This window comes from Trypanosoma rangeli (genome assembly GCF_003719475.1).
Source record: "Trypanosoma rangeli strain AM80 chromosome Unknown Tra_15.4_contig_00002, whole genome shotgun sequence".
Lineage (NCBI taxonomy): Eukaryota > Euglenozoa > Kinetoplastea > Trypanosomatida > Trypanosomatidae > Trypanosoma > Trypanosoma rangeli.
The window spans coordinates 62,835-72,395 of NW_021705746.1; the positions used below are offsets into that span (position 1 = coordinate 62,835).

At 48.5% G+C, this 9,561-nt stretch overlaps 5 protein-coding genes across 5 annotated transcripts, besides 4 other annotated features; all 5 read left to right on the forward strand.

Annotated features, from left to right (window-relative positions):
- Positions 1-167: 167 nt before the first annotated feature.
- On the forward strand, positions 168-1,313 carry TraAM80_00112 (uncharacterized protein; the record flags this gene model as incomplete). Its single annotated transcript, XM_029377204.1, has 1 exon — positions 168-1,313. One exon carries the CDS (start codon positions 168-170, stop codon positions 1,311-1,313), a length of 1,146 nt encoding a protein of 381 aa, XP_029242947.1.
- A 513-nt stretch (positions 1,314-1,826) lies between these two features.
- On the forward strand, positions 1,827-3,344 carry TraAM80_00113 (putative protein kinase; the record flags this gene model as incomplete). The annotated part of the gene is made up of 1 exon (XM_029377205.1): positions 1,827-3,344. The coding sequence occupies one exon, from the start codon at positions 1,827-1,829 to the stop codon at positions 3,342-3,344; it is 1,518 nt and encodes a 505-aa protein (XP_029242948.1).
- A 179-nt stretch (positions 3,345-3,523) lies between these two features.
- Positions 3,524-3,641: a microsatellite.
- Positions 3,642-3,790: 149 nt separating this feature from the next.
- TraAM80_00114 (putative ubiquitin conjugation factor E4 B) lies at positions 3,791-6,823 on the forward strand (the record flags this gene model as incomplete). The annotated part of the gene is made up of 1 exon (XM_029377206.1): positions 3,791-6,823. The coding sequence occupies one exon, from the start codon at positions 3,791-3,793 to the stop codon at positions 6,821-6,823; it is 3,033 nt and encodes a 1,010-aa protein (XP_029242949.1).
- An 806-nt stretch (positions 6,824-7,629) lies between these two features.
- Positions 7,630-7,657: a microsatellite.
- A 225-nt stretch (positions 7,658-7,882) lies between these two features.
- Positions 7,883-8,560, forward strand: TraAM80_00115 (uncharacterized protein; the record flags this gene model as incomplete). The annotated part of the gene is made up of 1 exon (XM_029377207.1): positions 7,883-8,560. One exon carries the CDS (start codon positions 7,883-7,885, stop codon positions 8,558-8,560), a length of 678 nt encoding a protein of 225 aa, XP_029242950.1.
- A 215-nt stretch (positions 8,561-8,775) lies between these two features.
- On the forward strand, positions 8,776-9,189 carry TraAM80_00116 (uncharacterized protein; the record flags this gene model as incomplete). The annotated part of the gene is made up of 1 exon (XM_029377208.1): positions 8,776-9,189. One exon carries the CDS (start codon positions 8,776-8,778, stop codon positions 9,187-9,189), a length of 414 nt encoding a protein of 137 aa, XP_029242951.1.
- Positions 9,190-9,497: 308 nt separating this feature from the next.
- Positions 9,498-9,526: a microsatellite.
- Positions 9,527-9,559: a microsatellite.
- The last annotated feature ends 2 nt before the right edge of the window (positions 9,560-9,561 follow it).

A 9,561-nucleotide genomic window follows, 5' to 3' on the forward strand; every position in this document is an offset into this window, starting at 1 on the left:
GGGGGGAGTATAGAGAGGGAGAAATGGGGATATGGCTTGCTCTTATTGCCGCGCTTTGTTAATTTTAATTTTAATTTTTGTCTTTTACATCTTTTTCTTTCTCTTTGTCCATGAGTATACATGCATTTGTAAAGAGATAGAGCAGTGGCTGCGGGAGACCGCTCCATATGAGTGAAATTAAAAGGGACGTGTGCACCAGCGATCGTTTTCTTCAGGCCCTACAGAATACCGAGGATCCGGAGATTGTGGACGCGGAGCTGCTGCTGCTGCTTCAGGACCTCGGCTCCCCCACAGAGGATCCCATCTCACTCTCACCAGCGGGTCTTTATCATTTGCTGCAACTCCTCGTCGAGCGCACGAATAATGCTTGGCTGGAGGTCAGAAAAAAAATTGCGTTTGTGTTTTCTGACCTAGTATCAAAAGGTCATGGTGACGTGCTGGCCGACGCTCTTGTTTACGGTAGGCTGTGGCAGACAACTGGAGGCGAGGCTCGCGCTAGTCATATTGACCTTGGCGACACCGGTGATGAAAACTTGGATTCTGCTGCGGCGCTAAAACAGCTGAAGTACTTTATTAGGAAGCTGGCGTTGGCTCATGGTACGGTGGAACGTTGCGTTCCTGCAGCTGACGTATTTCGGACTTTTACACGTGTGCCTAGTTTTTTGGAGATAATTCTCTCACCCGCTGAGTTGCTGAGTGAGACAGCGGAAGAAAAAACATCTGCGCAGCCTCACCCGAAGCATGATCGCTTTCAAGAGACATGCATTGGAATTCTTTGTCGTAGTGCTGCGTCATACACAACTGTCTTTTGCACCGAGACATGGCGTTCCTTAACGACAGCCCTCTATACAAATAAAAGTCTTTCGGCCTCTTTGCTGCTACATTATTTCAATGAATTTGTGGCACTGCTGACGGACTGCCTAGTGGGTCGAAACTTTGTCGCCAAACTGCACGCTCTGGAGTTACTCGCCGCTCTTCTTGAAGATTCTGCCTTTCTGAAGGCCAGAAGAAAATTTGCAGAGTCTCCTGCGTTACTTTGTGCTTTGCTTCCCTTGACAAACAGCTCATCGGCGCACATTCGATTTCTCGTCTTTGATACGCTCAAGGTATTTATTGCGAAGGGGAACAAACCCGCTCCTATCAGGTACGTTCTTTGCATTAACCGTGACATGCTTGCCCGCTACGTGGAGGACTACTCTACAAAGGAAATTGCAATCAACAAGCGCCTGGAGGTTGAAAAGCAGAAATTGCTGCAGAGTCTCACCTCTCTCGAACCTTTGACACACGAAGAAGAGCTGCTGCTTGGCATCTAGTTGTTAATGTCTGGTGTGTCTTCTGAGGACAGAGAGAAAAAGAGGAGAGGAAGCAGGAGCGAACGTGGGTGTGTAGTGTTGTTACTGGGCTTTGCGTGGTGTTGCAGGAGACTGACAAACAAAAAAAAAAAAGAATACCTGCATCAGCATCAGGGAAGCAAATGTATGGTTGAGCACGGAATTTCAGTGAAGGATGGGTGAGGTGGGCTGCCTGCATTACGTGTTTTTTTTCTCCCGTCTTTTTTGTCTATTGCCTTTCCCCCCCCCCCAACTTGTTCTTTCTGATCCAGCAGAGGTGCAGCTTCTACTCCCGGTTCGTCGGGCGGGCGCATGAGGGTTTTGGAGAAGACGGAATAGGAAAAACTAAAAAAAAAGGAAGACCAGCGGGAAGACAAGTGACGCTAACGCAACAAACCGAAGGGGCGCGGGGTTGTTGGTTGCTGCCTGTATCAAGCCGCATCTTTTTAGTTTTTCTGGGTGACAGCAAACAACTTTAACAACACGAGCAAGAAAATGTCTCGCGGTTCACCTCCATCCTGCCCAACGTTTGACCCGCAGCAGCTCAACCTCCCCGATGCAGTGCCGGTGGGATCCGGCGCCATCTCGCAAGTGGTGCACAGCAAGCTGAACTTTCCCCCTTATACCAGCATAGCCGTAAAGATTGTTTCGAAGGTACAACTCCTTCAGCAGAACAAAATCAACATTGCAATGAATGAGAAACGAGCTCTTTTAGAGATGGGGCCACATCCTTTCGTTGTGCGCCTCCTCGGGACGGCGCAGTCAACAGACGAGTTGTACTTTGTCATGGAGTACCTTCCCAATGGGGATCTTCTCGAGCACATCCGAACCTGTCTCTCGCGCCATACATTTGTGGCACGCACTGCAGAAGACACATTGGATGATGTTTCACGAAGGAGATTATCGTTGAAGGATACCACATTTTGTTGTTTGGATTTCCATGATATTCAACTCATTACGGCGCAACTCGTCGTGGGTCTTTCACACGCTTACAGTAAGGGCATTGTTCTTCGCGATCTCAAACCAGAAAACATTGTATTCGACCACAAGTATCGTGCATGCTTAGTGGACTTTGATACTGTGGATTTGGAGGGAACGTTGCATCCCCCCAAAGCACTCAGCAATGATGAATTGCCTGGGAGTGTTACATCTAATAATAAGGTTGAACCAAAGCGTCATCTTACCGTGTCTGCTATTCAAGATATGCGAAAAATGTCTGCCAATTTTTGCGGTACAGCACAATTTGTGTCACCCGAAATGCTTGCACGATGTCAGTGGAGTTACAGTAGTGATCTATGGGCTTTGGGCACAATTGTGTATGAAATGCTTTACGGCGTACACATGTTTTCTGGATGTAACCCATATATGGTGATGAAGAAGGTCCTAGGTGGCATTCACTCTGGGAAGATCCGCTTTCCAAGGGTGAATCTAGGGCCGGAGTCTGATGCCTTTGAGCGCGTCAACGATTTTATCTGTAGGCTTTGTTGCATAAATCCCTTGGAGCGGCTGGGTGTCAACCCAGTCACCGGGAAGTTTGATGAAGAGGCAATTAGAAAACATCCTTTTTTTGGAGACTTCTCCTGGAGCTTACTAGATGAGCAGGTGCAGAAATACCGCCCCCCTGTAGTTTTTACATCTCCATCCGACACAGGGTTGCCACGGACACCAGCTGCGCTAGGTCCACTGCACCCACAATTGCTTGATGATGGTACAGTCTCTCTAAAATCACACTATCATGTTGTTCCATTCCACAGCAATGAGTATGCAAAGTACGTATTTGAGGCCACTGCCGACGCGAACCCGTTTGAGCGATGGGCACAGGCGACAATGGGGAATTCATGCGCTACCATGGACGAGGAGCTATCTCAGGACAATATAGATTTTTCAGGTGAGGTTGATGGTGGAACCGCTGGTGACGATGGTGAGGACACGGACGAGTATTCCGACGTTGTAGATGACGTTGGGGTACGCTTCTTTGGTCCGACCCACCCGGACTTTGCGGACACCTCATAGGAGCACGCTTACTCGGTTTGCCCTATTATTATCATTATCATTTACTTGTCCTTTTTTGGCATTTTGCTGTTGCTTTTTTTTTTTTTGTTCTTTGAGTTTGCAATCTGACGATGGCGCGTTGGGTACGCCAACGATACATCATGTACAATCTATTTTCCATAGCTTCTCGTCAGCCCTCGTCTTTTTCTTCTTTTTCTCCCTCTTTCTTTCTCTCTTTGTGTTTGTGTGTGTATCTTTTTTACTGTCCAATTTCTCGTGTTTCTTCTTCGTTCATGTTCTTTTTTTTTTTTTTTTGTTGTGTGTGTGACAAACGTGGGGGCGCCTTGTTTAGAAGTTTATTGTTGTCGTAGTCGTTGTTTTTGCTTGCGTGGTTTATAGCGAAACAAGACGATTTGCAAAGAACCCCCTTTTTTTTTTTGTATTAAACTCACTTTACTTAAGCAGCCATGCTAGAGATCAATGGCCTGGCACATTTACTCTCTCTCACCAGGGAACATCCCATTGTTGTGGTTGCCTTTTACGCAGACTGGTGTGGGCCGTGCCAGCAGGTCAAACCACACTACGCGGCGCTGGGCGAAAGGTATAAAACATTTGTGAAATTTTGCAGGTGTAACATCGACCGTAACCGCGACTGTGTGGAGAGGTTTGGTGTGCGTAGCGTCCCCAGGTTTATGGTTTGGTTTGCTGGTGAGTGGCACACGGCTGGCTCTGGCGCGCAGTTTGGGGATTTGCAAAGACACATTGATCAAGCAATTTCTGCGCACCGTGCGTCATCGTCGTCATCATTATCATCGGGACCATCACACAGTGATGGCACGTTGGGTAATGTGCATCAGGTTTTTGCAAGGCAGATGCAAACCTTGGCAAAAGCTGTTGATTCCGCGCAGGGCGTCACTGCTGAGATGAAGGAGGCATGTGAAGCTGTTTGCGTTACACTTGAACGGGACAGTGAGAGGCAGCCACTTGGTGCCATCATGCTGCCATATTTTGCTTCAAATGCATTTAATGCGGCTGCAGTTGATAGTCTTTTTGCATACATTTCCACAAGACCTGAACCGCGCGGCAGTGATTGTGTGTATATTGTCAATGGGGCTTTAAGCACTCTTATTGAGTTCTTTCTTTCTGCCACCCTGGACAACACAGCAGGGTTGAATGTGCTGCGACAGGCGCTCTACGCTCTTGTGTCCTGCACCTCGACCCTGGAAATTATTGTGCGCTCGCATTTATTTTGCAACGATTTGTTGTCTACTGGCTTACAACTGGAATATGGCACGGTATTAGGTGCGCTGTTGGGCGTCTCCACTCAGAGTCGCAGCAATCGCGTATTTCCTCCGTATTTGATGTCTGCGCGGTGGGTTCAGTTGATGGAAATGTTCCCCAAAGGGACTGAAGATCATTCTAGTAAGATATCCGAATTACAGTTTTGTATGCAGACATCCTGTGCCGGGAACAAACGTATTATTTTGGCGCTTTTGCAATCTAAGATCTCGCGTGAACCAACGCTTCGCTTTTTTGGTACCGCACTACGTCTTAACGCGGGATATACCAAAACGGTGCACCACGATTTGCCGTTATCCTCACGATATTTTATGTCTCAGATGAACGATGTGCTTTTGGAGGCTGCACTTCCGTTATTCGGAACCGCCTACGACCCCTCCACCATTCCTTCTTACTATGTTCTTGAGGACAATGCGGAGAACACGGTGGTGGATTTTGGCGATGACGTGGAACGTATCGTGCACTACGATGAGGACCATCCTCTCCCTTTATTCCCTGCAATGAGTGGACCGTTTAAACCTTCGGTGCACCTCTTTTTTCTCGTTGCTCGCTCGATCATGTTGAGCGCAGCAGTGATGATTGGGATTCATGAGCGGGTGGGACGCGATGTGACGCATCCGCAGGTGTCGCCGGAGCAACGTGCAGCGTATGTGGCGGAAAAGTCACTCATTGAGGGTTTACTTGGCTCCGAGAGTCTCGGGCGAAAACGTGTGCAGGTTCTCAACGGTATTGCAGCCTGGCTTGTGAAACTCATGAACGCCTCACCTGACGGTGTTCTTTCAAAGGAACCACCAGAGGAATGGAAATATTTGCCCCAGCAGCTGGTGGACGTGGTAATTATGGGCGTAGAGATGGCGCCACTGGAATACTTTGATCTTGAACACATTATTTCCTTGATGCTGGTCCTGATGGGCAATACGACCTATTTCCCCAAGCCACACACCCACGCACTCTTTCCAACGTTTCTTACCCGGTTATTGCAGAACGAGGATACAAAACGAGCTCTGACCTCGCATCCATGGTTTACACAACACATTGTGCGAAGCTGTGTCCTGTGTTACATTGCTGTGGAGAAGTCAACGTACGAAAAAGTTTCCGTACGTTACATGCTTTCCTACTGTACAAAGTCGTTTCTCACATTTGAATCGTTGTGTCAACCAATCCGTGAGGAGTTTGAGGCTGATGGCACCATCCTGGAACGTTTTTCACACATGGTGACGGCCGATGTGAATGAGGCCGTTGATCAACTCATTGAAACTCTCACACAGATGAATCGACTTGTGAAGGAGGGGGCTGATTTGAGTGAGAATGCCCGTGCGCTTCGAACTACCGACGGGGAAAATGATGGCATGGACAATGCGCAGACAGGACAAGTCAGAAGAGCGTGGAATCGCAATAGTAATAATAATAATCCGGGTGCAGTTGCAAACGAGGAGGAGGACGATGCGGATGGGGATGAGGCACCACTGACGTACCATCAACTGGGCTTAGGGCTCCGGCAACACATACTTCTTTTTGAAGCAAGCATGAATTTATTCATTCAACTTGCCATCAGTTTCTCAAAGGGTGTGGCACAGAACATGGTGGCGCAGCAGATTAGTCAGATGTTGGCCCGCAGTCTCGTTAGCTTTGCCGGTGCTGAAAATAGAAACTTAAAGATTGAGTATTCCGAACGCTATAATTTTCGTCCTCGTGAAATTCTTACCCGTCTGGTAGATTGCTTGGTACAATTTCGACGTTTTAAGAACTTTATGCGGTCTCTTTGTAACTGTGGTGTTCCACTTAATGATATCCTCCAGTCGATTGACATGGTGACGGAGCGTGGCCTGGTGGGCGAACACCTCATCTGGAAGCTGAAGGAAATTGCCGCGACACTTACGGCCATTTCACAAGAAGTTTACGAGGATGAGGCGATGTGGGATGAGGCACCGGACTTTGCTATGGATGCGTTGCTCTTGACGCCGCTGATCCGTCCAGTGGCGCTTCCAGCCGATGTGAAGGACTTGAACGACCTGGTTTACGTGAACGAGGACACAATTCATCATGTCCTCCTCTCTGAGAACAAGCATCCTTTTACTAAGGAATACCTGGATGAGAGCATGGTAGTGGAGTTTAACGCACGGGCAGATGTCACAGAGGCACGACAGAAGCTGGAAGCTCGCATTGCAGCTTGGATAAAGGAAACGAAGGAGAAGCAATAAGCTGGGCGTTTTTTTTTTCACCCCCTTGTATTGCCCTTGAACTCATGAAGGGAAGAGTGTTTTTTTTTTTTGAGGGGGGGGGGTAGTAGTGATGCAGGAACCGTTTGCTTGTGTGCACGTCTTTTGATTATTATCTTCTTTTTTATGTATTCGGTGCGTTCGCTTTGCATGGAGGTGTTTATACGAGTGGGTGCGTGGTATTCCAAGCTTGTGGTCCTTTCCTCCTCATGGCTGACAGGAGGGACGCAAATTTTGTATTCTCCCCTTTTGTTCCACCGACCCGTGACACCGGTATAATGTGCGGGCCACCGGACACGTGATGGAAAAGATGACGAGGTTTGTGGTGGGGACGAAGTAGGAACCCAGTGGAACCAGTGTGAGTGGCCGTGCTTTCTTTTTTTTGCTCTCTGTTATTGTGGTGTGCGGTCTACAACATTTCTATTGAAATATAAGCATGAACTGCCTCTCGAGGCGAAATAAGGGAGAAGAGGAAAAAGCAACAGCAACAGCAACAGCATAAAAAAGGAGGAACGTGTGAAGCTGTGTGAAAAATGCTGCTTTAGAAGGATCGGTGAGCTGCCATGTGAGCACATCCCGCCTGTGGGTTCCGCTGAGTGTTCACAAATATGTGTATGCCTGCGTGGGCCGCATTGTGCTCGCTCCCCTCACACCTCCTATGCTGTTTGTTTTGCTTTGTTTTTGGTTAAGCGAGAGGATTATTTGGCGTGTAGTCTTTGCCCCGCTTGTTGTCTACAGCCGTGGAAAGCGCACTTGTAAAAGGAACAGAAAAAGACAACATCAATTCATTGTTGTTCTTGTTGCTGTTTTGTTTTGCCTGCCTTTTTTGGTCTTTAGAAAGAGAGCCGCGTCTCTTCCTATTCCATGCTTCGTGTGGACGGTTGTTTGCTGGGGCGATGGGGTCCTCGTGACTTTTTGCGTGGGCGGACCAAACGCGGCGGTGCAATTCATACACGCCACACACACGGAAGTCAGGGACGGTACAAACGTCTCTCAAATAACTTTGGCTTGCGTGATGGTCGTCGGCATGCGTGGAATCACATGAAGGGTGGTCTTGGTATCAAACTGGGCGGTGGACTATTTGGTCTACGCATTCCACGTCAGCACGCTCTTTCCACCATGTCGCGAGACGAGTACGAGGTTGCCATTTACGGCCATCCCAACATCACGAATCCTTATCGACATCGCATGGATGAACACCCGGAGTTAAAGGGGGTTATGCAAAATGCGTCTCTGGATGTACATTTGGTGCTGTTGATGCCTCGAGTACCGCGTGTCACGACAACGGCGACCGTGGCGGAGGCAGTGCCTCAGTCATGGGACGAATTACTTTGGCATTTGGGCGAGATCATCCGAAAAGAGTCTTGTTTGATGGACCATAGTAGCAGTATTATTAAAACTTACTGTGCAACAACGTCTGCCTCAGTTTTGTGTCGTGATGCATCTCACGACTCACTACATGCTGCTGCCGCATCTCTCTTTAAGGATCTTATGCGAGGTGAAAAACTTTGCCCATCGTCTCCGACGTTGTTGAACCAACGGCACGCAAAGAGACGCATTCCGTTACTTGGTGCTTCCCTTTTAGCGTCTGCATTGCCCTCAGCGAGGGCGGGTGTTGGAATCACGTCTTCCACATTGCCGTTTTGCATGACACAAAGGGAAGAGGTGCCACGAGTTTTTTTACAGGATTCAAAAAAAAAATTGACTGCGCCTTACTGAGCTCGTCCATTCCTGTTGCCTCGGCTCTCTCCTGTAGCGTTGCCCAACGTGGGGCACAGCAGTTGCTGCAGGATCTGCGACAGTCGTGCCCTCAGGCTCTAAATTTGTGTCTTCGTTTAGACGAACTTCTGCCCACCGGGGGTGAGGAGGTAAAGGAGAAGCATGCAACGGAGGCAGCATCAACAAACCCTCGCCGGAAATTGCTGCGGGAGGAAATGGACCCAGATGAAGTCGGTGTGTGGAAGAGTCCTGCAGCGACGGTGGATGCTCTTATGCGATGGCAGTACTTTAATTGGGATCCTCGTGCACATAGTAAAGATTGCTTGCCGCATCACAGACGAAGCCAATCCGTGCACGTCTTTGTGGACGCCTCAAGGGTAACAGGGCGAAGAGTTTCTTCCGAAATAGGCTCAGGCAACAACCAGCGTCACTCCGCGCTGCGGTCATTGATGTCTCCACTGTTTTCAGAGAATTTACGGGCGATGAACTTCAAACGTGTGACTCAGAAGGGTCTTGCCGAGACGCTGGCGGCGTTGCGGGGGTGGTCGGCAGATTCCCACTGGCGCGCCCTTGAGGAACGAAGAAACACGCGCAGAGGAGAAACGGAGGCGCACTCACATTCACATTGACACTTCTCCACTCTTAGAATAAAAACAACAATAAAAAAGAGAGTCGTGCTGGTGTGAATTCCTTGTATGTCAGGGAAAGATAACATGTTGGTCGGGGCGGGGTGGAGAGGAGAGCGATGGATTCATCCTTCTATCTGGATGTGCCCATGCGTCTGGAGCTGCAGCGCATCTATGGATTTTTGCATTGCGCTACGTCTTTTTTTTTTTTCTCAAGTGAGTTTTTTTAATCCTTTTTGGTTTTGGTGGTTTTATCGTTTTTTATGTTGCCTTTTGTATTCAGGGAGAACTGTACGTGTGATCGAAGGGAACTGTCTCTCTCTCTCTCTCTCTCTCTCTCTGTGTGTGTGTGTGTGTGTGTGTGTGTGTGTGTCG